This window comes from Parus major, chromosome 1 (assembly GCF_001522545.3).
Source record: "Parus major isolate Abel chromosome 1, Parus_major1.1, whole genome shotgun sequence".
In the NCBI taxonomy this organism is placed as follows: domain Eukaryota; kingdom Metazoa; phylum Chordata; class Aves; order Passeriformes; family Paridae; genus Parus; species Parus major.
Window position 1 is genome coordinate 62,765,436 of NC_031768.1, and position 23,133 is coordinate 62,788,568.

Consider the following 23,133-nt stretch of genomic DNA (forward strand, 5'->3'; position numbering starts at 1 on the left):
CCACAAGTTAAAGGAAAGGTTTCTATTGGTCACATTTCCCTACATACAACAGTGCATGGCCTAAGTCAGCCAGGAGTATAAGTAACACCAATTCCATGGATTTCTGAATGATGCAGCCGGGCTGTGACCTCTCCTGAATGGATACTGCAGAGCAGGGCAATGCTGCACTAACACTGCCCTCATGTTAGATTATTTTATCTTTATCCTACCTTCTTTCTAAGATTAGTTCTCTGGAAATAAACAATTCTTAAATCTGGGGCCTGAATTAAAATCCTTGTAAACCAAATGCAGGCTTATGTATTTGTACAATAGCCAGTGAGATAAATGTTTGTGGTTGAGGACAGGTGGTGCCCACAGATGTTACACTGCTTTCAGCCTCATTTCCAGGAAGGACTGTTGAGCAGACCCTGTTCAGCTGTGGTCTGAATAGCTCAGCTATTGCTGAGCTCTTTTACATATCTCACCCTTTCACAGGCATTTTATAACCCTTTTGGGTTTCCCTAAAACACAAGCTTCAGTTGTGTGGGTTGTAACAGACAAAATACGTATCTTTTTCCTGTGCCTTGGGCCACCCTCAGGCTCATCTAGAGGGGAGACCCTCCATTTTGACCACATTAGCATGCGTGCATAAAAGCAAAAGCAGAAAGAGCACTTTTACACTGCATTCATCAACACATGAAAAAACAATCTACCAGAACCACTTTTGGGGTTGTTCCACTACATGTCACAAAAAAATTGTCTCTGTGCATGCTGGCACTTTTAAAGCTGCTGCTGCTGACTGAAAAGCCGTTTGCATTACATCTGTCCATTAAGTACAGATTTCCGTATGTACAGCACCAAGGTGAACAAATCAAATGAACACCCACACCACAACCAGAGAATTGCTGTAGTGAACACATCTGCCTGAAATTCTCACATCCCCACCCATGTCTTATAGTTGTGGTTTATATTCAAAATACCAAGGTAACACCATCAGTTCTATGAACTTGACCACAATGTTTTGACAGTCATCTTTGTGTTATTGATAAACTACTGCTGTAGAAAACGTGTATCCCCTGAGGGGGGAATGCTGAGCCCTGGTTGAAGCACCAATCTGACACTCAGTAGCTCAGTTCCTTGTTCTGCCAAAGACTTGCAGAGCAGCCTTGGCTCAGTTTGGATATATCAGATATATATTTATACATGGACGTATTCATACTCTCTGGTTTAGCCACAAAGTTAGATACAGATGCTTCCCAGACCAAGTTCAGAAGAGATGTGAGGGCTGTATTCAGGCTGCCTTTTATATATGTTCCTATTGCTATCACAGCTGTTTACTGGCCAGTCTGACAGTGGCCTCAATAGCTCTCTAGTGAGCATCTCAGTTACTGTCAGAATCCATGCACTATGCAAAGCAGCCTCAATACAACCCTTTGTCTCAGCTCCCTCATCTATAATGCAGGGACAATAACAAACCTCAGCAAGACTATGGGGAGATGTTCAGATCCCAGTGAAGAGGACAACATGGCTAGTTTTATAGGCAAAGATGTACTGTGCTATATACAACATAAGGGGGACCTGGTTTTAGAGGAGTTTGTCATCTGCAAGAGCTCGCTCCTGATAAAACATCCAGAGTTAAAAAAGGGATGTAAAAGTTAGCAGGAGTGCACCCTGGCACCTGCAGCAGCATTTTTGCATAGTCTATGCTGTATTCCAGCATAGCTATTTCCAGATGGCACTGTGCTTTATAATGTCCTCTTGAAGTTGACTGCTATCACACATATATGTCATACAACAAAGATGTACACAAGGATGAATTATTGCCTGTTCTTTGTTGTACATGCTTTCCCAAACATCTGGAGATTTATTTATGTAGCATTTAGTCTTCCTCAGAAGAGAATCTTTGCCTGGAAAAACAGTATATGCAGCAGCTACAGAAGATAAGGAGAAACAGAACAGTGTGGCTAATAATGAGAACACCAACAGCAAAAATGTACAGGGTTTTGTCACAGTAATCCTGAGGCTGATGAAAAGGTGGGATGAAATTTGGAAGATACACAGAAAAAACCCAGTAGTTTCCAAGAATGAACCAGAGAAAGAGGAAAAGGCTGAGGGTTAGATGGATGTAGTACTTGTGAGCATTCTGCCTCCAGGGATACTCGTCGTCATCATCATCATCAATCACAACAGACTTGGAAAGCAGCTGCCTCATCCTGGTTGAGTCGTACAGTAGGAGAGTCACCTGGAGGCATTGGGGTAGAAAAGGGAATAAGTAAAGTGGTTGCAGAGAGTCTGAACACCTTCTGGCCACTGCCAGCCTTTGGGTCAAATAAAATTTGGTGTAGGAAAATAGTGTAAGAGAAAGCTAAGGAGCCATAAATGAGGCAGGTACTTCTGGACAATAATGCATTTTTTCCTTGTAGGTTATTTACCACTGGGGGGTCATACATTGGAAAAAAATTGCTGATGGAAAGGCATGAGAACAGATTGTGTAGGGAGATGGCAGCAGCTCCCACGCTGGAAACTTTTAAGAGCATATTAGAGTAACAGCTAAATTACTTAAGTATTGTAGTTCCTGCCTTGTAGTGGGTAGATTTTTCTCTTCTAAGTCTATAACTTTTTCCATGGTTATAAAGTTGAATCAGCTTATATCAAATTATGAAGCATATAGACTATGACTTAAACCTCAAAGAAATTGCTTTAGATGCTTGCAATGTACTGTTGTCAAATTTTCTTCAATTAAGTACCATTTTCTCAGATTACCCCATTCCTGCCTACAGTCAAAACTAGCAGAGAAATATGTGGAACACCATGATGCTAGGTGGTTAGAAAGGTCTGGTATATAAGGAAATGCAGTAGGACTCATCAGTGATGCCTGGATTCCACTTGGGAATACAAAGAACAGGTTGATTCACTGGTGTTCTCAGTCATGTTCTCTTTCAGAGAGTTATAATCTGTGCTCATTTTTCTGCTTGAAATGAAAAAGAGCACCCCTCATTTTACACTCTTCTTTCTCCAGAACTGGCCAAGAAAAACCCGTTTGGGTGTATATTTTGCTGGTTCAAGTTTTATTCCATGTGCCCCATTTTCAATAGGAAAAGCTTACCAAGAGAACCCAGAGTTTTCTCTTATTCTTACTCTTCCCTGTAAGACTGTTTGATTATACATAAATTATTAAACATTTGTTCACAAAACCAACTGGTTTTCCATCCAAGATGTTGGTACCAGTTTTTGAGAAACAAAGTTTGAAGTCCCTGCACCAACACAGACAAAAAAAACCCGGTATTTCCACTGATGTCTCACATCCAGCTGAGCACTCAAAGTGGCAGGCTTGCTCAAACCATCATCTTCTCATAGGAACATTTATTTTACACAGACTCATGAGACACAGGAGGGATAAACCTGCCTGGCCAGTGGCTCTGAGGTTTCTGCATGGAGGTTGCCTGTGGCTGGACTTCAAGCCTGCTGCAGTCCCTTTAGCTTTCAGCTCAGCACTCAGGTTCTATCAAGCTCAGCAGTGAGAATGGGGTTAAATGGCAGATGAGTATTGGGTTTGAGGCAGTCAGAGAAACCTCCCAGGTAGATTTATGAATCTCAACTGCATCTAAGTAGTTCACGGAAAGTGCATTTAATTCTTATGGTTATTGCCTTGCCAAGTGTGATTGAAGAAATTGCTGGCAGTCGCTCATATTGTTACTAGCTGCTGAATATACATTTATGGAGCAGCATGGCATGAATTCAACAGGCCTCTCTGGGTGCTCTAGAATGGTTCAGTTGCCTCAGTGAACAGTTACCATTGCTTTTTAAAATACTGGAGGTGGTAAAGAAATAGATGAGGAGCCTACAGACTGCACAGATCTGCGCTAGAATGACTTGCCATTAGATGATGCCCATCACAGGACAGTATCCATTCAGACTTCATCCTGCACCCATTCTCTGACCTTTTAACTTTCAGAGCTCAAGTGAGTACACTGCTCAATGAAGTTAGTGCAGTGCAGTGAACAGAATAGAGGGCAGAGTTCAGACAAATGAGAGACTTGAATTTGGCTGCAGACCAAGCACTGAGATGACATGTGAGTGCAGCTAATCAAGTTCTGACCAAATGCGTTGCCAAACTGCAAAATAAGCAGTCCTGCTGTCAACTGAAATAAAATTCAAACCATTATTTGACATCAGCATGAATATTAACTGATCTGTTAGCCATTTTATTTATAGTGAGAAAAACTGACTTTAAACCAGGAATAGCTAAGAACCAGTCAACATTTTTATGAAAGCTCCAATCCACTAGTCTCAAATTTACCTTTCAGTTATGCACTAATCTTTTCTAAACTATTATTAATTGAACCTTTGATTATACAGATAAGTCCACTGGTATGATAGAATGACTAAGCATTTGCCAGTAGAACTCACAATTTAGAAAATTCCTTGTAACAAGATTAAGCATTTTCTTTTTTTTTTCCATTTTCTTATTTACTGACCAAAGGTCCTTAGAAAGCATGATTCATATCCTGGTGATATACTGTGGTTTGGTCAGGTTTGCCACTGTGAAAGAGTGCAGTGAATGCAGAGACCTGCAGAGGAATATTCTTTCCCATTTCTTTCAGTCCTGGCAAAGAAAACAGGCTAGAAATGTTGTGTTAAGGCTCTTCCTGCTCCCTAGCAGCCTGTTAACACCACCTGCAAAGGGACTGTCAGAACAGCGTGGATCTTTAGAGGGAAGGCAGATGAAGCTTTATAGTGACCAGGGTTTATCACAGTTATGAGGGTGTTTCTACTTGTCAAACTGCCAGACTGTGGCTCAGCAAAGATGTGAGCATAATCCACTAGAAGACAGATAGTTGTGGTTAGAAAATGCTGCATCTAGATTAATAATCCCTGCTGTGTTGCAGGGATTTATTTACTTTGGAAGGAATTGATTCTGTTGCAGTCATTTACTTCTGGCCAGGTCAGAGTGCGAGTAAATTGAACTTGTGAAGGACTATGTACAAACACAAGCAGTTTTGTAACATTCCCAAAACAAGGACTGTAACTTAACTTTTGTCCTGTCTGTATGAAAATAATGGAGAAAGATTGGATATGCTTGGAGGATTGCTGGTGGAAAAAGGACCCCATTTACCACAGGCATCCATGTTAAGTAATCATTTCCCTCAGTAGGGATGGTAGCACAGCTGCTGTGATGCAGGGGAAAATCACACCACAATGTGTGGGACAATGCTGAGCTCATTAGCAGCTCACTTGACTGACAGGTGCTTGTGGTGCTGGAACAAGCACACTCCAATCCCGGTAGCTCTCCAGTGCTGGGTGCACGTAGCTGTCTGCAGCTATCATTATGTCTTAACTAACAAGTCTAAGTCGAGTCACACAAAATATTTTTCACACACAGAAGGCACATTACCTTTAAGCTGCCAATCACGCCACCCACCAACAGATATAAGGGAATCAGTGGCTGAACTGGGCAGTCTTCCAAAAACTTCATTCCTGAACGGCAAAAATGAATGTTTGTTATCTCAAGTGACCAGATATTGCAAAAAGCTGTACAGTGAAAACTATAGATGCTGTAAGTGAAGTGTAGTGCTTACACCCAAGACTTGTGTCCTCTGTCTGTGGCTGAATTAAAAGGGATTTGCACCTCTCACTACAGGAGTGAGGGCCATGAACAAGCAAAAGGCAGGAGAAGGAAGAGGGAGAGCAAAGGCAAAACCAACATTAGTATTTTCTGGCATTATTAATTGGAGCCACATGTAGAGGTCATACTGTACATAGCTTCAGCCACAGCTCTTTGTTAAATGGACCATTGACTGAGCTGGACAGAAAATTTTTATCACAGTAGAAAATTCATTGAAAATCAAAACTATGAAAAGAAGAAATTCTGATAAGCTTTCCCCAGGATTTTCCTGCTCATTAGTTCCTGTGAGTGTGGCATGTTCCTGAGTTAGATGCCTTGAAGCTTGGGAGCCAATACCGGTGGGAGCACCTGGAACCATTTTAGCTTTCCAGACAGCTGATAGGGAGCTGTAGAAACTCAAGTTTCTGAGCTGTTTGGGCTGCTGGAGGATAAAAGAATTGGTTGTTATGGAGCTGGGGACCCTGGCAACCCTCAAATCTGCTGCAAGAAAGGGAAAGCTGGGTAAGTTTTAGGGAAGAGAGTGTATGGCTGTGTGAGGATGTTGCTGGCAGTAGAGACTGATAAAAGCTTGTGATACAGGTCTGTAGCAGTGAAACTCATCTGTCCAAATATAGATGTCTGCAATGCAGGCATCCATATGTGAACTAGTTTTCTACACTCTGTAGTCAATAGGGAAAAATAGGCACTTGTAAAATTCAATTCATTTATCCTAAGATAGGCATTTGAAATGGGTCGGGTGAATTGGTCCCTGAAAGCTCTTCTGTCTCTCCACAGTTATGCAAGGAATTCAGACAGCCTGCTGCAGATACCTATAAGTTAGCTGGGATGAATACCCTGCCCAAGTCTCTTACCCAATGGCATCTTCAGAAATTTTAAACAATTTATTACACTGTAATTTTATTGGTATTGATCCCATGTTTCAGAGCTTTGACTGATCAGTTGCACAGGGTAGAAAGGATTTTCTGTTTTCTTCTTGCTGTATAAATAGTTTGCAAGGAGATATTCTGACTTTTCTCTGAATAATTGGGGTTCCCTAGTGACAGGATACTGAAAGGGACATGCTGGTCTTAGTGCTAAACATCTCTCAGCTAGAATGTCTTCCTTCCATTTTCAGAATGACACTGAATAGGACAAATTAGGAAAGAAATAGTGTGTTCTTGGTTTGGTGAGGTTTTTGTTGTTTTGGGGGGGTTTTTTTTGGGTTTTGTTTTGGTTTTTTTCTTTTCTATTGCTGTAATCCTCTTTAACTTGTCAATATTCCTACCAAATCCCCTGCTATTGCTCATCCAGAGCATTGTCGATATTCTGAACCTCTCCTGCACTCTTTGCATGGCATAATACAGGGATTCTGGATTGTGGTTGCTTGCTGCAGGTCTGACTTTAGTCACAGAACACAGGACAGTGTTTTGTGCTCTGCAATTTTGTGATCCCCTTTGTGTAAGGGTTATGGAGTCCAGTGATCTATTCTAAGTATTTATTACCAGCCTTTGTATGAATGAAAAAGGCTGCACTTAGATGGATTTGGACCCTCTCCCCTTTCATTCTTAATACAAAGCTGTAATATTTTTGTCCATTTTGCAGCTATGTAACACTGAGACCTGCTCAGACTCCCAGCTTTACAGGGGTGGGCAGCAGGGAAATTGTCACAAATTACATCATGTTCATGAGAAAGCTGCTGCCGAGGTTTCCAGAGTTCTTGGCCATCTAATAGCCTGCCACAAAAGCAGCTGGCCAGGGATCACTGGGAATATATTTCAGTTTAGGAACCTAGGCAATTTCTATTTCCAATGTGTTAACTGAGATTTCAATTTAAGGGAAAAAAAAAAAGAGAAAAAAGTCTTTCTTTTTTTTTTTTGTCATGCATCTACGATTCTATTTCCCAGACAAATCTATTATGGAATCCTTTCATATATATATAACATGACATCAGTCAGTCTTGGGAAGGATTTGAGTGACAGACAGCGGCACTCTGTAGGTTTTGGGAGAATACTGGAGACAGACATGACAGCAAAAGAGTAGGTCAAAGCAGGTGATACAGTAGTAACTTTAAAAATACACCCCAAGGTGTGAACAGGAAATACAGACCTACGGTTGACAGATGGGCATTGGTATTTGTTACAGTGAAATCAGTGAATGTGCCAATCAGTTCTCACACAGGGTGTGTTTGGCTTATCTGGGAACACCAAAACTAGTAGGGAAGCATCACTCTTCTTTCCTATAAGCAACAGATATGTTCTCCTTCGACTGCTAGAGACAGGATACATGGACCATAAGAGATCAAAGGTCTGCTTCTTCTGCAGTGCTCCCGGCAAGCCAGAGCAATCTGTGGTTCAGAGTGAAAAGTGATTGAGCCTGACCACAACACAGACCAGCAAGGGAGTCCAAATGAATGAACCAAAGACCTTTGCGAGATCAGACACCGCCTGAACAGCTTCTGAAGGGAAAAAAAAAAGAGATGGGAGGCTTGGGAAAGCAGAGGTACTTGGACATTTTACCTCTTGGCTACCACAGAACAACACTGCAGTGTGATCCAGGACACAGGGTCCAGCAAGTGGAAAGAGTATTTCTGAGCAAACAGGACATGAGCTTCTGTAAGGCCATTTGGGGCTGTGCTCTGGCATCGCCCACAAAAGATTGCTACCAACCAAGTATCCTTGTGACTCATGATTATCCATGAGATGAGGGGTCAGGACAAATAAAAATCAATACAGCATTGGCCTCTTTTTAGCAGCTTTAGTATTCTCAGCTGAAAATGGCTGAAGTACACCCACAGGAAAGAAGGGCTGCTGTACAGCAAGGCAGATCCACTGTTTGGTGCCCACTCCACAATATTTTCCTAACGGGAGGTGAAGACCACAACATGCCAGGCCATTTTCAGGTGCTCCTCGTGGGTGGCTGCAGCTGTCATCACTTAGCACAGACTTCAGCCAAGCCCTGACTTTGGGCCTTACGCTTGGATCTAGGTGCTGCAGAGAATTTATCTCAAAGTAATTGCTTTTGGGCACCATTTTATCAGAAAACATATCAGCAAAGCAGAGGACTGGCTGAAGGGCTGAAATGCAGGGAAAGACTGTGTTAAACAACAACTGCTAAAGCACAAGACTGGTTCCCATGTAAAGGCACAGAGTATGAGAATAGGCTTCAGACAATTCTTGGGAGCATTTGAAATTTGAGGAATTATTTGTCTTTATGAGTGTGAGGAGTAGTACTGGGTTAGATTTGAACGGGGGGCAATTTAGACTGCTTGTTAAAAAAACCATGTCATCAGCTTTCAAATGTGATTTAGCTACCCTTGAGGAATTCTGGATATAATGGTACTCTGAACAATATACAAGAATGGGTTATTGAGAGTAATCCTTCACTGTCCTGGAAACTAAAAAAAAATTAAAATAAATCTCTATATCTTTGGAGTGTTTAGTGAAAAAAGGGTTCTTCTCTGCCAGTAAATGTGAAAAAGCTGCTAAACAGTCTATGGCTTAAATGATGTCACACGTCTGCAGCTTGGAAAATAATGCTGAAACCTTTTCATGTATCTTGAATTATACTGTGATTTACAGCATTATCGAATTTTAGGAGTGTATAAGGTTGGCATGTAATTATTACCAGGGCTGCCTGTTATTCATCTCTTGAGTTTTAACAAGTATTGTATCTCACAGTTTTCCTCTGTAGGAAGCAAGAGCCAAAATGACTGGAGGCACATCAGCAAATTTTTTTCTGAGATCGTGGTAACGGAATATTATCAGAACATCATAGGGTTTTTCTTGGAAAATAAATATCTGCATTTTCCTTGACATTTCATTTTCCTAAAAATGCCTTTGCTGATATGGACCTGCAGGAAATCAATACCCTCTGAAAACACTATATTACAGTGACATTATCTCTTAATTTCAGTAAATTGTGGGGAAAAAGGGCTCTGTATCTGATGCAGGAGATATCTAGATCTCCAGGCTAATATTTTACCATAGAGTTTCCACTTCTCACTGATCTTAAGGATACTGTGAAATATTCCTGAGGAATTATAAGTGGTCAGATTCCAGACCTGGATTCATTTCCAGAAGGCAGGATGTCAATAAGCATGGAAGCCATGCCATGTCTTGTATTATATCTTCCATCCCTATTTCACAGTTCAGACATATTCAGCCTGGGGAAAAGCTAAAGCTAGAATCTTCTTAAGGAATAAAAAGCAATCTTAAGTCATGGATAAGTATAAGAGGAGAAGTGTTGAGATGTAACAGTTCAGTCCATTTCCTGACTTCCTAATTGCTCCCTAATCCCTCATTAGAATTCCTTAATTCCTAGTCAGGACATCCTAATCAGAATCCCAGCATAGTCATCAGTGGTACTTCGAAAGCCCCAGATTAAGGGAGTGACACCAACCTTTTAGCTGAGCACTTGTTACCTGGGTTTGGATAACTATCCATGCCAATGGGCCAGGTGTCCCAACTGCCTTAAAAGTCACCTCATCTCAAGGCAGACACTTAAGATACGGTGTGGGAATTTCACTGTCAGGAATGTCCATTTCCCTTAGCAGCCTGCAAGGACAACACACAGCGCTGAGCCTGGCTGTGGATGCACACAGTCTGAGTCTAGGTGGGATGCAGCTTGCCCTCAGCATCTGCATGTAGCTTGTCCAAGTTCCTTTGGACCATCTTTCATGAATAACAAGGTACAAGGTGAACAGCTTCTCAAAGACAAGGGCTCTTGAGGACTTTGTATTCAAAGGGATCTGGATACACTGGGAAAAGGCATTCAAAACCTACGAGATGAAAACTGATAGAGCTAAACACTGCGTGTAGGGGAGGAAACTTCAATGTAAGTAAAAAATGAGATATGTCTGGTAGGGAGCAGCACTGCCAAAAACCATCTGGGCTTACAACGCGCCATAAACTAAATTGGAGGAAATGGGTTGGTGCAGAGAGACCATGTTTCATTTTGAGGTGTGTTTACAGAAATCCTGCATGTTAAACAGAAGAGCTAATTACTCTGCACTGTTCATTCCTCAGGTCTCAGCTGGAGGCCTGTGTTACATCATGCTTTTTTTAATAAGGAAAAATACTTACACTGGCCAGAGGTCAATGGAGGGAGGCAAAAATGATGAAAAAAAAAAAAAGCTACAGAAACAGTGACCTGTGAGGTCAGGATGAAAGAATTAGGTTTTAAGACCTCTGGGAAAACAAAAGAGAAGATGGAGCAGGGTTATAATAGCAGCCTTCAAACAGTTCAAAGGATCTCTTGAGTAGGACAGTGACCAATATGTTTTTGTGACCACAGCGGGCAGGACAGGCTGTAATCCATTTAATCTGCCATAAGGAAGATTTAGGTTGGATATGGGGAAAAATATTTTGTCTTTGAGAGCAATAAAATGTAGAAATAGCCTCTTTGGGAAGCCATGGAATTTCCTTGAGCAAGGGCAAGTCAGACATCTGTTAGGGATGCTGTGAGCATGTGAGCCTGTCTGAAAGCAGAGGTGGATTGGTGTCTCTACTGATGTTTCTCAAGTGGGGTTCACAACCCATATGGAGGATGTGAAAGGCCCAAAGTAGAAATGAAGTGTTAAAGAAAAAATAAAAATCTATGTTAATGGTAAGGAAAAGGTGATGCTTGAGAAAAGAGGGGCCTTATGCAGATTAAAAATGTATAAAATTCTGCAGCTCAAAGGATTTTACTTTCTTAAATATTTGATCTTGAAATGCTACTCACAAATCCAGCCTTCAAGGAGTTATACAGAAACGGATCAACCACAAACCAAGTCTGACTTTCAAAAAGGTGGAGAAATAGCAGCCTACAGCATTTCTTTTTCCCTTCCAGCACTATTCTTTTTTTTTTTTTTTTGCAGTGTATTTAATACAGAGGGATCCTGAGTAATGAAATCTTCTCATGTCAGATTCTGAGCTTCCTCCCACAGACAAAGCTGGGTTTTGAGGTAAAACACTGGAGGGGTTTTTATGATAAACAGGGTCAGAATTCAAGTATTCCTTCCTCCCTGATATGGAGTGTGGGCTGGGATTCTGTCTGAAGCTGAAGTACCAAGACAGAGTTGGAAACTCTGAATTTTCTGGCTCGTTTCTTACACCAGATGTGTTAACCTGTCACACACTGCCAGGAAGTTTCTATTTTCAATTTACTTTAGTAGTCAACTTACCTATAAAAGTCATGGACAGTGGTAAGGCAAGGAAAGCGAGGAGCCCAAATATAAAGCATGCTGTGAAGGAGAAAAGAAAGACAGCGTTACTTGGGCTAGTTCATGATTAGAGGCCAGCATTTCCATCCAGTTCTTTACAGATGCTCTGTATCCACACAATTGTGTAGGAAGAAATGCAGTGCACTTGATGGGGTAGGAATATCACCTCTGTGGTGCAGCATTTGTGGTGATGGGACTAGCATGCATTTTATCACTTCCAGGGTGTAGTGAGAGACACAAACTGCTTTTGCAGCTAATACTTGCAGCTTGTCTCATTGCAAGGGCAAGGAGTCATCCACTGCTGCTTTATCCTGCATCCTTTTCAGAGGCACTGCCAGGCAAGTGTGCAGTAACAAGTAATTTGGCATCAGCTAATCCATGGCAACCGATGAGCCGTATCTGTTTGCTAAGCAAATAGCAGCTTTAATGCCATTCCACTTAGTTTTCACCAATAGCTAAATAAACTGTCTTTATCACAGATGTGAATGCTTTCTGGTTGGTCTAACTCCCTGACCCAGCTTAGCCCACGAGCACAAAGGCAGCAGCCGTGCTGCAAGGAGTGGGATTTGTCATTGGGACAGAGCAGCTGAAGCTGCGTGGAAGGATGCTCTTAGGGGTGCACAGACTGTCCCTGCAGATGAGTGGACCTGAGGTGCTTACTTACTCCCTAGAGAGTTGCTGGTGTATCTGAGCCCTGATATTTTCCCTACACAGCCAGGTGCTGCAGAGGATGAGTGCTTACCTTCACAGAGGCTGAGGGACACTGGCATCAAGAACAGTGTGAGCAGCCTGTCTCACAGGAGCTGTCACCTCTGTGCCTAATCATGAACATTTGGCAACATTAAAGTGAAATGCTGCCCCGCCAAATCAGAGTAAAATATAATGAGGACATTCTGTGGCAAGTGTCCCTGTAGAAATGACCCAAGATTTCGAGTGGGTGCCTAAAGGTGCCAAAATGCAGGTGGGCATAGATTGCAGAGGGGCTGAGAAGAGCACGGATAAGAAAAGGAGTAGGATGTCTCCTTGGAGGCTTGCGAAAAAAATCTTGGAGCAAGTATTTGCAGCTGGCTTGGGACCAGCCCTTTCCCTGGGTAAACTGTGTCCTGCAGTTCCCCATGCCAGAGAACTGCAGCCTCTGCAAGGTGCATGGTGTCCCCCTGGCTGTGCAGGATCAGGGACACTGCCAGCACCCTGCAGACAGTGCCGCTCTGGGAAATTCTGCAGCACTGCCAAAATATCACCCTCAGGCTGCCTTAGAGAAAAAGGGCAGCATCACTGCCTCTGTTGTACAGAAGGAGAAACAGAGAGGACATAGGAGCAGCATCAAAATTCAGAGCAGATACACCAAGCTTTCTGACTCACAGACACTTTTCATGGGAACACAGCATCCCCACATACTGCTTGTGTTTTCTCCACAGAGAAACAGGATCTTACACTTCAGTGCTTGAGAGACATCTTTCTCAGAAGTAGCATGTTTGTCATCTCTATGAACTGGAAGAGACTGAGGGTGTTTTGAGCTGAAGAAAGCACTTCTGTTCCCTTGTGCAGCCCCCTCCTCCTTTCCCTGTTGGCCAGTCTCTCTCTCTCATTTTTGCTCAGACTCCTATCTCTTGAGTGCTGCACAGTACAGAAATTCTTCCCCTGCTTGATATTGTCCTACACTTGGCTAATCTCTTTCAACCTCTCATCAGAACAACTCAGCCTAGAGTCTCCCTTTTCACCACATCACATTTTGTGCTAGCTACTCTTGCTGTTAAGTCATCTAGACTACTCTTTCATATTAAGAAGCAATGGTATTGTAAATGAGTTGGGCTTCCAACATCATTTGTGGGCACGCAGAGCCCATAGGCTGGACAACTCATTTATCTGGTGCCCAAAGGGGTGCAGCTCAGGTCTGCAGGCATTGCAGTGACTGCCTGGTGCTGCCACAAGCACCCTCGGAGCGACGCCACCCCTCTGCCTGTGATTTCGTAGCTGCCTCCTGTCCCTGCCCTTGCTGCACAGGAAGTGCTCAGGGTCCTGGAGGAGGAGGAGGAGGAGGAGGCATCGTGTCATTTGTTAATTGTGCAGCGCCTGCTCTGCCTGACCCCGGGGAGGGATGCTGCAGTAAGCTCTGAAAAGGGCTCAGGGGGGCTCATGTGCATGTGAGGCTGCACATCTGGCACACAGTGTCCTGTTCGCTTGTGTCTGACATCGACCCAACAGCACGGTTTTGGAGGGGTGAAATGGGTGGTAGGGGCCACTCAGAGCTTAGGAGAAAAAGATAATGGTTCATTAATTCCGCTCCCAAAGCAGTCGCTGGGAATGTATTTACTCATTATCTCCCCATTCAGCTACAGCCTCTTAGGTCTCAAATTGGAGGGGCAGATGCATAGTCTGGGAAGGCTTCCAGATCCATGTTTAACAAAGTGAGACTCTTCAACAATTGCCTACACAACTGGCAGGGCTCTGCAGCCACTCTCGGTGTCGCTAGCAGCACTAAAGACTGATTTTCCCTAAATGTGTGGGAGTTTCACAGAAGTGCTGCTCAGCTGGGATACACCCATTCTCTGCCTGGGTTTGTCTGGGCTGTGCTGCCCCGTTCTGGCCCCAAGACAAATTGCTCCAGAAAATGGTACTTGCCGCAGGGTAGCACAGCTCAGCAGAGAGGATGCTGCTGTGCAGCCAAGTCCACATGTGGGGCTTGTGGTATTTTTATGTCAGCGATGTCGCCTCACAGGCTGGTCAGAGAAGCCCCTGGCCCCATTCCTGGTATAAGTAGCAAAAAAGGGCTGGTAGTCTCTAAAAAAATAACACAAGGAGGGAAGTGTTTCCAGGCATGCCTGGAATGGGTATCTGCTTTATGAAGCTGATGCCAGCTTCAGCATCAGGCAGAACTTGCTGCTCTGTACCAGCAGGGCAGCACCTGCTGGGGCACTGGTGAAGTCCTGCTGTAGGAATCCTAATGGAAAATGGATGAAGGGAAGAGCTCATGTCTGCAAACACAACAGAAGAGAACAAGTGGCTGAATATCTTGCAGATTCCTTGAAATCTGTGGTCACAAAAAATCAGATCAGTTAGGTGCAGGTTTTGTGTCTCCTGCCCAGCAGTGCAGTCACCTGACACAAATCTGCTGTTTGGCTGAGTTTCTTTTGCCAGGGTTTCCCCACAAAAGTAAAAACACTTGAGATCACTGTTAACATTTTGGCTGTATGTCATGGTTTCTCTTGTGTCTGATGCCTGAACCTTTGCATCTTCCACATTTGCTTGGGCTCTGGAGGCAGTATTGGAGGTGACACCAATTCACCTGTGGGCTCCTCAGTCTTTATTTTGCTACCACTACTTTTCCCAGCATTTGGAAGTTTCAGATCAGCTCAGGCTGTCCCTATTTACTTTGAAGAGAGAGAAAAGCTTCTTTCTTTTTTTTTTTTTTTTTCTTTTAAGACTGTTTACAGGATTTTCAGAAGTGATTTATGAATATAAATCACAATATACCTACTCTCCTCAGTAGTACGTTAACACAGCTGTAGTGCAAGCTGCTCAATAGAGTGACTGATAATAAATATAAGCTGATAATAAATACAGTAATAAATGAAGTGTTGGTTATATTGCCGTCACCTCCAAGTGCTATTTGTTCTATAGCCTGTCATGTTCTGGATAAAAAAGATTTTTTTATTTTTTATTTTTTTTTTTTTTCTTTTTAAATGAGATGCTACCAGCTTCCAAAGAAATTCTGCAGCTACCCCAGGATTTATCTTCATGAATAAGCTGAGGAGCAAAACTCTGTGTGAAAATTCACAGTATGCCCTTTGGACACCCTGAGGGAATGCTGCTCTGAAGGGGGCCTGACTCCCAACAGTCTGGGAGTCAAATTCGGGTCAAATTCAGTCGGCAGGGCCCCATGCCTCCTGATGCCCTGAGGCAGATGCAGCTGGTAGTGCAGTAGCTTAGCAAGCAGTGTCCCAGTGTGCTGCACTGCAGCATGGGTGCTGTAACAGGCCAGAGTGCAGATGGGGAGCAGGAATTTTATCTGTGTTTTACTCCTTCACAGTATCTGCAGGCATCCCCTGCAGTAAGTACTGATAGACACTTGGAGAAAATAAAGAATGCAGCCTGTGAAGTTGGTGTGATGGCAGAGAAAGTTTTAATGGGTCTTTCTGAGGAACCAGCTGCAGAAAGGTGGTATGTTTTACAGACCAGGGATGAGTCTGCCCATGATTTTGGTAGATGTGGATACTGGCTGTCTTTCTGTGCTTTCAAGTCACAGGAAAATGTCACTATCTTAGATGGGATATGCAGAAAAGACCTGAACGAAGTAACAGGAAAGAAAGGAATTAAATCGGTTCAGTTTGGCCAGCCACCACCAAATGAGAAAATAACAGCAAAGTTTGAGCACTCAAAACCAGACCTGTGATTGATCTAAAGAGTAGAGACATGAGATAACCTTGAGCAAATCCAAAGACTGCTCTGTTCATGAGGCTAAATGCCATAGCAATGAGATATGGACTAGTCTCTGGGGACGAATAGCTGGAATCACATCCCTGGTGTGATTTAGTCCCTTGACCAAACTGGATACTCAGAAGCTGGAGGATTCAGGGGGAGGAAGAGCCATTCCCATGGAGGCCTCTAGTTCTAGTGCAAAGCCACCATTAGAGGCAGGGGAAGTGTGAAAAACCTCAGCAAATCCCAGCTCAGGATCACCAGTGTTTGCTGTCTTTCACCACTCTTTGCTTAGGCAAGGTTGTATTACTACAAAATAGAACTTTGGTACCTAGATATCAGCATCACATCACCTAAAATTTATGTCCTAGGTGTAGGTGCTTTGGGGATTGAGCAATATTGCAGTGTGTCTAGCCTGAATTTTGTATTATGCCTCTGCATACTGAACTACAGTTACACCATGGTCTAAATTCTGCCTTTGGCCCCTTGTGAATAATTTCCAGAAGTAATTTTAAAACAATATTTAGGCATTACATATAGAGTCATTCAGTTTGCTTTGCAGTAGACCCAGGGTTGTAGATAGGCTTTTTTATTTTGGTCAGTAAATTGAAGACTGAACTTAAATTGCTACACCAAGAATGAAAAGATGCTCCATAAGTGGGTTGGCTCTTGGGAGTTATTTAAATACCAAGGGACCAAAGGTACAAATGTGGGTTTTGCTGAAAAGCTCTTTGAAAAATATATACAGGATGATGAGGAAAAGTGAAATTAAGCATCACTGCACTTCATGAGAGCTTGCATTTTAATGAATATAAAATCAATTTTGGATGCATTAGCTGATCCATAGCTAAAGCTGAGCTGATTTTGAACCTAAGCATGATAAGAATCTGAAGATACTTTTCTGGGATGGTATTTCTGAGTTCCTCACTCATGGGTAACTGTTCAGGTACCAAAGAGGGTACTTCTGGTGTAGAAGAGCATAGGTGAGATCAGAACTAATCCCAATCATGAAAAAAAAAAAAAATCGGAAGGATTAATTACTTTCTCATCAGTGACATTCCAGTGGTAATTTAATAACAGGGAATGGTAACATTTTGCTTGTAGATACTAGGAACAAAAATCAGAGAAAATACCACTCTTGACTTTTTAAATTGTGATATTCACCAATGGGTCCAGATCCCCCTGCATCTCCGTTCTCCAGGATGTGAGGGATCCCACAGGGACCAGTTGGGTTCCAATTCCACTCCCAGGCATTTGTCAGGGTGTAATGAGGGTGTATGCTCTGCACCCCTCATTTTCCATCACTCCCCAGCCCTCCTTTCCCTGGGGCAGTGATGAGAATGAAGAAGTGGGCCAGAAAATATCCTCTCCTTCCCCACCTCTGCCAGCTTTCTGCAGGGAGGCCTGGACTGAGCTTTCTGTTCCTTTGGCCTGATTTTCTCTGCCAGGCAGCAAGGAGCTGAGGGGTTTAATCATTAATAAAAGTTAATTCTAAACTTTTAGAGCCTTTCAAGCAAAGCAAAGATCAGGAATATAGAGGACCCCAAGGTAACACCCTAGACTAGCAACTGCAGCAATTATTGTGGGTAAATGAATTATGACAAGTGGTCAAGGGATTTGCTGCTGCTTCTTTTATTTGAGTGGAACTAGAAATTGCTACTGCCTAGAAGTGAAAGTAAAAGACACTTGCAACTCAGAGCGAAAAGGAGATGCAGTCAGCAGGAGTAAGCTGCTTTAAAACCCATGGATTTTAACCTCCTGCCAAGGACACTGCTTCCCTGATCTTACAAAACCCCACCTCTGAAGTGTATTTCTCCTGTGCCTCTGTCAGCTTGCACAGCCTCAGCCCAGGTCAACTTTCTGCTGTGTTGTTCCTCGGAGAGCAAGAACCAGGCTGTTCAACCAGCTGTCAGCTCATTACAGCCCTCTGTGTCCTCCACCCTGGGCGGGAAGAACCAGTTGCTTTAAAACCTGAGCAAGCCCAGGCTGTCATGCAAAAGAGCCTCTGTCCAGATAACTGGTGCTTAGAACCCACAGCAAGGGACTACTTATGGGGGACACCCACACCTCCAGTGGCCCTTGTGCCAGGGAGCAGGCAGGCAGAGGGAAGAATAACGTGTCCCAAATCTCGCTGGGTGAAAGGGGGAATATTCCTGATCACATTCCATCCCCAGACTTGTGTCCCTGTGCCATCACACAGGCTGGCAGCAATTTTGCTTGGCTGGAATTGCTCCTAGGAGAGTTTGTTCCCAGGCTGGCTGTGCTGCTCTTCACAAGGTGATTTTCCTTGTGGATGTTTCTGCTGCACTATGTGTAAGGTAACACTTCAAGGGGAGGAAAACACATTATTTTGCTTAGGCTGTCTGTTGCAGCCCATATTTAGGTACATGGTGGTGTTTGTATTTGTTTGAAATTTTGTGCTGGTCGCTGTATTTCAAATACTGCAACAGGCAGCTGTTGCTAGGGTAGAGTTACTATTGCACATTCCGTGGGCACACAAAATTGTCTAGGAAAGGAAACTTCAGTGGAAGATCCAGGTGGGACTTGGTACCATCATGATTCCTTTAAATACCTGGCTTAGCAACAGGGCTGCCTAAACATGAGGCAATTGCTACCAGAAGTGCCTTACCATTGCTGGCAATTTTTGATATGCACCGGTGGCAGGCTTTCTCCAGGCCGGCAGCCATTGTGCTGAGCCTTTTGGGGTGCCTGTGGAGACAGAGAAATGAATATGGCTGTGAGAAGTATCTTCACATTACTAAGCATCTTGACTCAGAGTACTCACACGTGCTGGCAGGCTTTCACTACCCTCAAAAACTCCAGGCACGCACAAACCCAGCCAGCAGCCAGCAGTGTGGCATACCCAGAGGCAGGTATGTCTCCCAGCAGCTCCTGGCTTGCCTGCTGGTGATGATGCTCGAGCTCTGGGGTCACAGGTAGGCTGGGGGAGAAGAATTAATGCCATATTCCTGAAAACTATGAAAGGTCCTACCTTCACTTTGGTTTGATTTCGGGCAGAACAAAGAGTATTTTACTGTTATGAGAAAACCCAGGGAAACAAGTAGGGTTTGCTACACAAACCTCAGCAAGAATTAACTAGTGAGCAGAAATGAATTAAAGAAAAAAAGGAAGAGAGAGGATGAAAAGAGTTTAAGGTCAAGGAGGATTCTGAAGAAGAATATTGAATAAAAACTGCAAGCCACAGGGAGCAAGGAACAACATGCCTTTGACAGAAAAGTAGCTGGATTAGAAAATAGCCCCTTGTAAAGAAGAATTTTTACAAGGTGGGGTGGATGAGCAAGCAGCCAGGCATCCAAAGTCGGGCCTCAGACAGCACCAGACAGTAAAGTAGCATCCCACATCAATGGGAGTGTGGGAAGCTCAGACACACACACACGCACTCCAAGCCTAAGCTTCTGGCCAGGGTCACCACAAGTCTGCCACCACCAGCAGCTGTGTGACAGAGGAAGGTGTGTGTGGAGGAGGCCAGGATAAGGGAAGCTGCATTCCTGCACCTACCTCAAAACAGCCTCTAGAGTGGCTTGCAGTTTTTATTCAATGGTTAAAGAGCAGTATTTTAAGCTTAGCCTTATTGTATTCTAAGTTGTCATGAAATCCACCCTAGGGCTTTCCTGTGCAATGCTGTGTCCAGCTTGGCCCAGAGCTTACTAGGAAGCACAGGGTTCCAGGTATGTGTTGAAGATAAAGACAGATTCATTCAACCAGCTGATCCATGCCAATACCCCCCACCAAAATCTGTCCAAGCCCTACTAGTCATGGCTGAGCAGAGGAGGCTGCTCCAAGCCCAGACAGGACCCTCTGCTGCCATGGGGAAGGGGATGGGGTTTGTTCCTTGCACAAAGACCTTGCAGATTCTGTCTCTTGGCAGCAAATAGAGCAAGGTGTGGTTTTACCTGTGGGTGAGTGACCAAGCAAGAGTCTGACTGAGGCACTCAGACATCCCAGCAGGTCAGTAACCCCTGCAGGCAGCAGCCAGCCACCAACACACGTATCCAGGTTTCTAGTGTGCCTGATCTCATCAGATGTCTCATGGAATTTAGCTCTCCTTTTCCAGGCCTCATCCTCATATCCCAGAGGACATCTCCATCAGTAATGAACAATGGACTGGACTGGAAATTACATATGAGGGCCTGACCTCTGGTGAGTGCGTGTGTCTCATACCAGCCACCAAACCTTCTTCAGCAGAGAAAATACTGTACCTATGGGCTACAACAGTTGATGTGCATTTCAAGAAAAAAACAAGCACAGTTGCATGCTCAGGGAAAACAGAAAGGAGGAAGGGAAACTGGTACTTTTCCCAACCAAATTACACATTTACTTTAAAACTTCCAGTGCAGGTTTGTTTCTAGAAGGTGCACAAACAGGCATTAATTTTGCATCTGGCAGTGGCTGCTGACAAAGTGCTTTAAATTATGCAGAGATCAGAAATATTAATCTTTATGTAAATGTTTATGACTAAAATTACTTTTATAGCAGTAATTTTTACAGAAACAATATTAATTAATCCAATGCCATATTAAAAATCAGTTAAATATCAAATTACTTAAAGCAGAATTCATCGTGGCTGGGAATGCTGTATTTCCACAAGCAGAGGGTAAAACGGATGTTTTGTCTTTATTTACTGCTCTTTTATACTAAAAGGAAAACGACAAACGGAAGGAGGACTCGGTATCTGGAAGCATGTCACCACCTAGTGACGGAGCCCAGAAGTGAATGAGAGCTCTGTGTGTGCAGCTCTAACAGGTGAGATAAAGCAATCGCATGATGGCTGAGCACAAAGTGTGTTCACACAAGAGCACAACACACAGAACTACCAGGCAATGTTTCAGTCTTTCCTCAGACGTTGGCTTGGACTTCTCCAGGACTGACAAATCCCTCAGAGAAATGGCTGTATTTGCCAGATAGAAAGGTGTTGCCCCTTTCCCCCGCACCTTTGGTGATTCTGCAGAAGCTGATGTGTGGGTGTTAAGGATGAATTCTTTTCTTTTGTGCCAATGCGTGAGGGTGCTAAAAGTGCAAGTCAGCAGCGAGGCAGCTGCAGAACTGTTTTGTTTCCCAGCTGAAACAGGGAAATTGTCACTGAAACTCACAGGAAACTGAAATCGGCACAGCACGAAGACTGGTGGCATATAAGGGCAGGAAGGTGTCCTGCCCCACTGTGCCGGCTCCCAGTTTGCTAGTGAGTTGGGAAAGTCATATGAAAAACATAAAACTCAGCCAGGAAAAAAAAAGTTAAAGACCGACACCAACTTCTGGATCTCCTCCCATCTGTCCTTCCCCGAGTTTGCTTCCCCAGTGGAAAGGGACCTGCCCTTGGGTTAGAAGGGCCAGCAAGCAGCGGAGACAAGTCTCTGAACCCCTCACAGGAGACTGAAGCCTCTCCATACAGCTTTTTAGGATGCTTTTTAGGGTGGCAGGTTGAAACCGAGCCACAGCACCCCTGTGCCTCTTCCAGGCTGTCCAATGCTCCTCCCTGAGTGCCCTCACTGCTGGTGGTCGGCAGCCAGGTTTGCCCACCTGGAACACATGCTGTGTCTTGCATTACCGCCGCCTGTTGTAATTCAGTTCCTTGTCCCTTACGAGCAGCAGTGACAAGTGCGTGTAGCACAGACCCTCCAGCCTGTTTCCTTTGTTATTTCAGCTGGTTTTAGCTTTAAACTATTTTCCTGGTCATTATTCTCATCCTAAATATTTAGGTAATAGAAGTCAAAAGAATGTGAGCACTGACTGACTGGTGCATGCCCGACCTGCAGCAAATCCAAAAGACAACTTCAGGCTGGCCCCACCATGTGTGAGTCCAAGCAAGAGCCATGTCCACATTTGTACTCTGGTGTTCAGACTTTTCAAATCGAGCTCTTCTCTCTCCCAGATGCAGGTGCAGCACTCTGTGCTGGTGGACACAGCAGGCAGAATTGGTGGGGCTTCCTAAGATCCCAGTTCCCTCTTGATGGCTTCTGACTGACAGGGGCTCCCCGCTGGGACACGGGAGGTGTACACGGGCCAGCAAACCCCTCCGGAGCAAGGGCTCTTCTCTAAGGACTGCTAGAGGGAACGATTTCTTTCTATTTGTTCTGAAATATTCAGAGCAAAGTCCTCTTCCAGTTCCGGTTTCCTAACAAACCACAAAGCCCCGCACTGGCTTTCATGCCAGCACATTATCCGCTGCCCAGCAAACCCCTCTTACCTGAGAGCGCTGCGGGTGCCAAATCCGTTCACCTGCTCGTGTGGGAGATGGGGCAGAGGAACGGCAAAATCCAGCCTTCAGTGGGAGCCAGCTGGGAGAGCCCTCTCCGGTGGGACCCCAGAGCTCTGCTCGGCTCCCTGGGACTCTGCCCGTGGGCGGTGAGGCACGGAGGGGGGGCTTGGTGGCTTTTATTCCTGCCGGCCTCCCGCTCTCACAGCTCTCGATGGCAGCACCGTGGGAGCTGTGGGATGCTGGAGCACTTGCCGGCGGAGCCCATCGTCATTAGTTTCCCCACTCCCACGGCTGGCTGGAGCCACAGCCCACCCTGTGCCGTTTCAGGGTGACAGCAGGGGGAAGCAAAGGACCCCACACAACTGTGGCTGTACAGGAGGGGAAAAAAAAGAAAAAGAAAAACAAAACCCGCCAACAAATTTCTTTCACTAAGTCTTTTATTTGAGAGGGAAAAAAAAAATAAATTCAGAAATCACTAGAGAGTGGTAACTACTTGGTTCGTTCTTCATGCAATTTCCCTGCTTCCCCATCAATGCAGCTGATAGAGCTCTTTGCAAACTCCCACATGTATCACCTTGGCTGCTGGCTCGTTTATGTCTTGTGTCACCCTGGCAGAGGTCTGTTTCTTAGACCTGCTAGGTCGCCTTCCCATCAGCAGGTGACCATCTGGCATCTCAGCTGTAATTAGAGGTATGGATAATCTACTGGCAA

The 23,133-nt window shown here is 44.2% G+C and overlaps 1 protein-coding gene across 1 annotated transcript; it reads right to left on the bottom strand.

Annotated features, from left to right (window-relative positions):
- Positions 1-42: 42 nt before the first annotated feature.
- Positions 43-22,723, bottom strand: TMEM272 (transmembrane protein 272). The gene is made up of 5 exons (XM_033514980.1): positions 22,411-22,723; positions 18,835-18,914; positions 11,748-11,807; positions 5,375-5,457; positions 43-2,221 (listed from the first exon to the last, which is right to left on the bottom strand). The coding sequence occupies exons 2-5, from the start codon at positions 18,890-18,892 to the stop codon at positions 1,859-1,861; spliced, it is 564 nt and encodes a 187-aa protein (XP_033370871.1). The 5' UTR covers positions 18,893-18,914; positions 22,411-22,723; the 3' UTR covers positions 43-1,858.
- Between the last annotated feature and the right edge of the window lie 410 nt (positions 22,724-23,133).

Bases quoted from the DNA above. Each gene is read 5' to 3' on its own strand.
- TMEM272 (XM_033514980.1), bottom strand. From the start codon at position 18,892: ATGGCTGCCGGCCTGGAGAAAGCCTGCCACCGGTGCATATCAAAAATT. The intron at 5,458-11,747 runs GTAAGTTGACTA...TTTGCCGTTCAG, and splicing joins ACTGTCCATGACTTTTATAG to GAATGAAGTTTTTGGAAGAC. The intron at 2,222-5,374 runs GTAATGTGCCTT...CAATGCCTCCAG, and splicing joins GCGTGATTGGCAGCTTAAAG to GTGACTCTCCTACTGTACGA.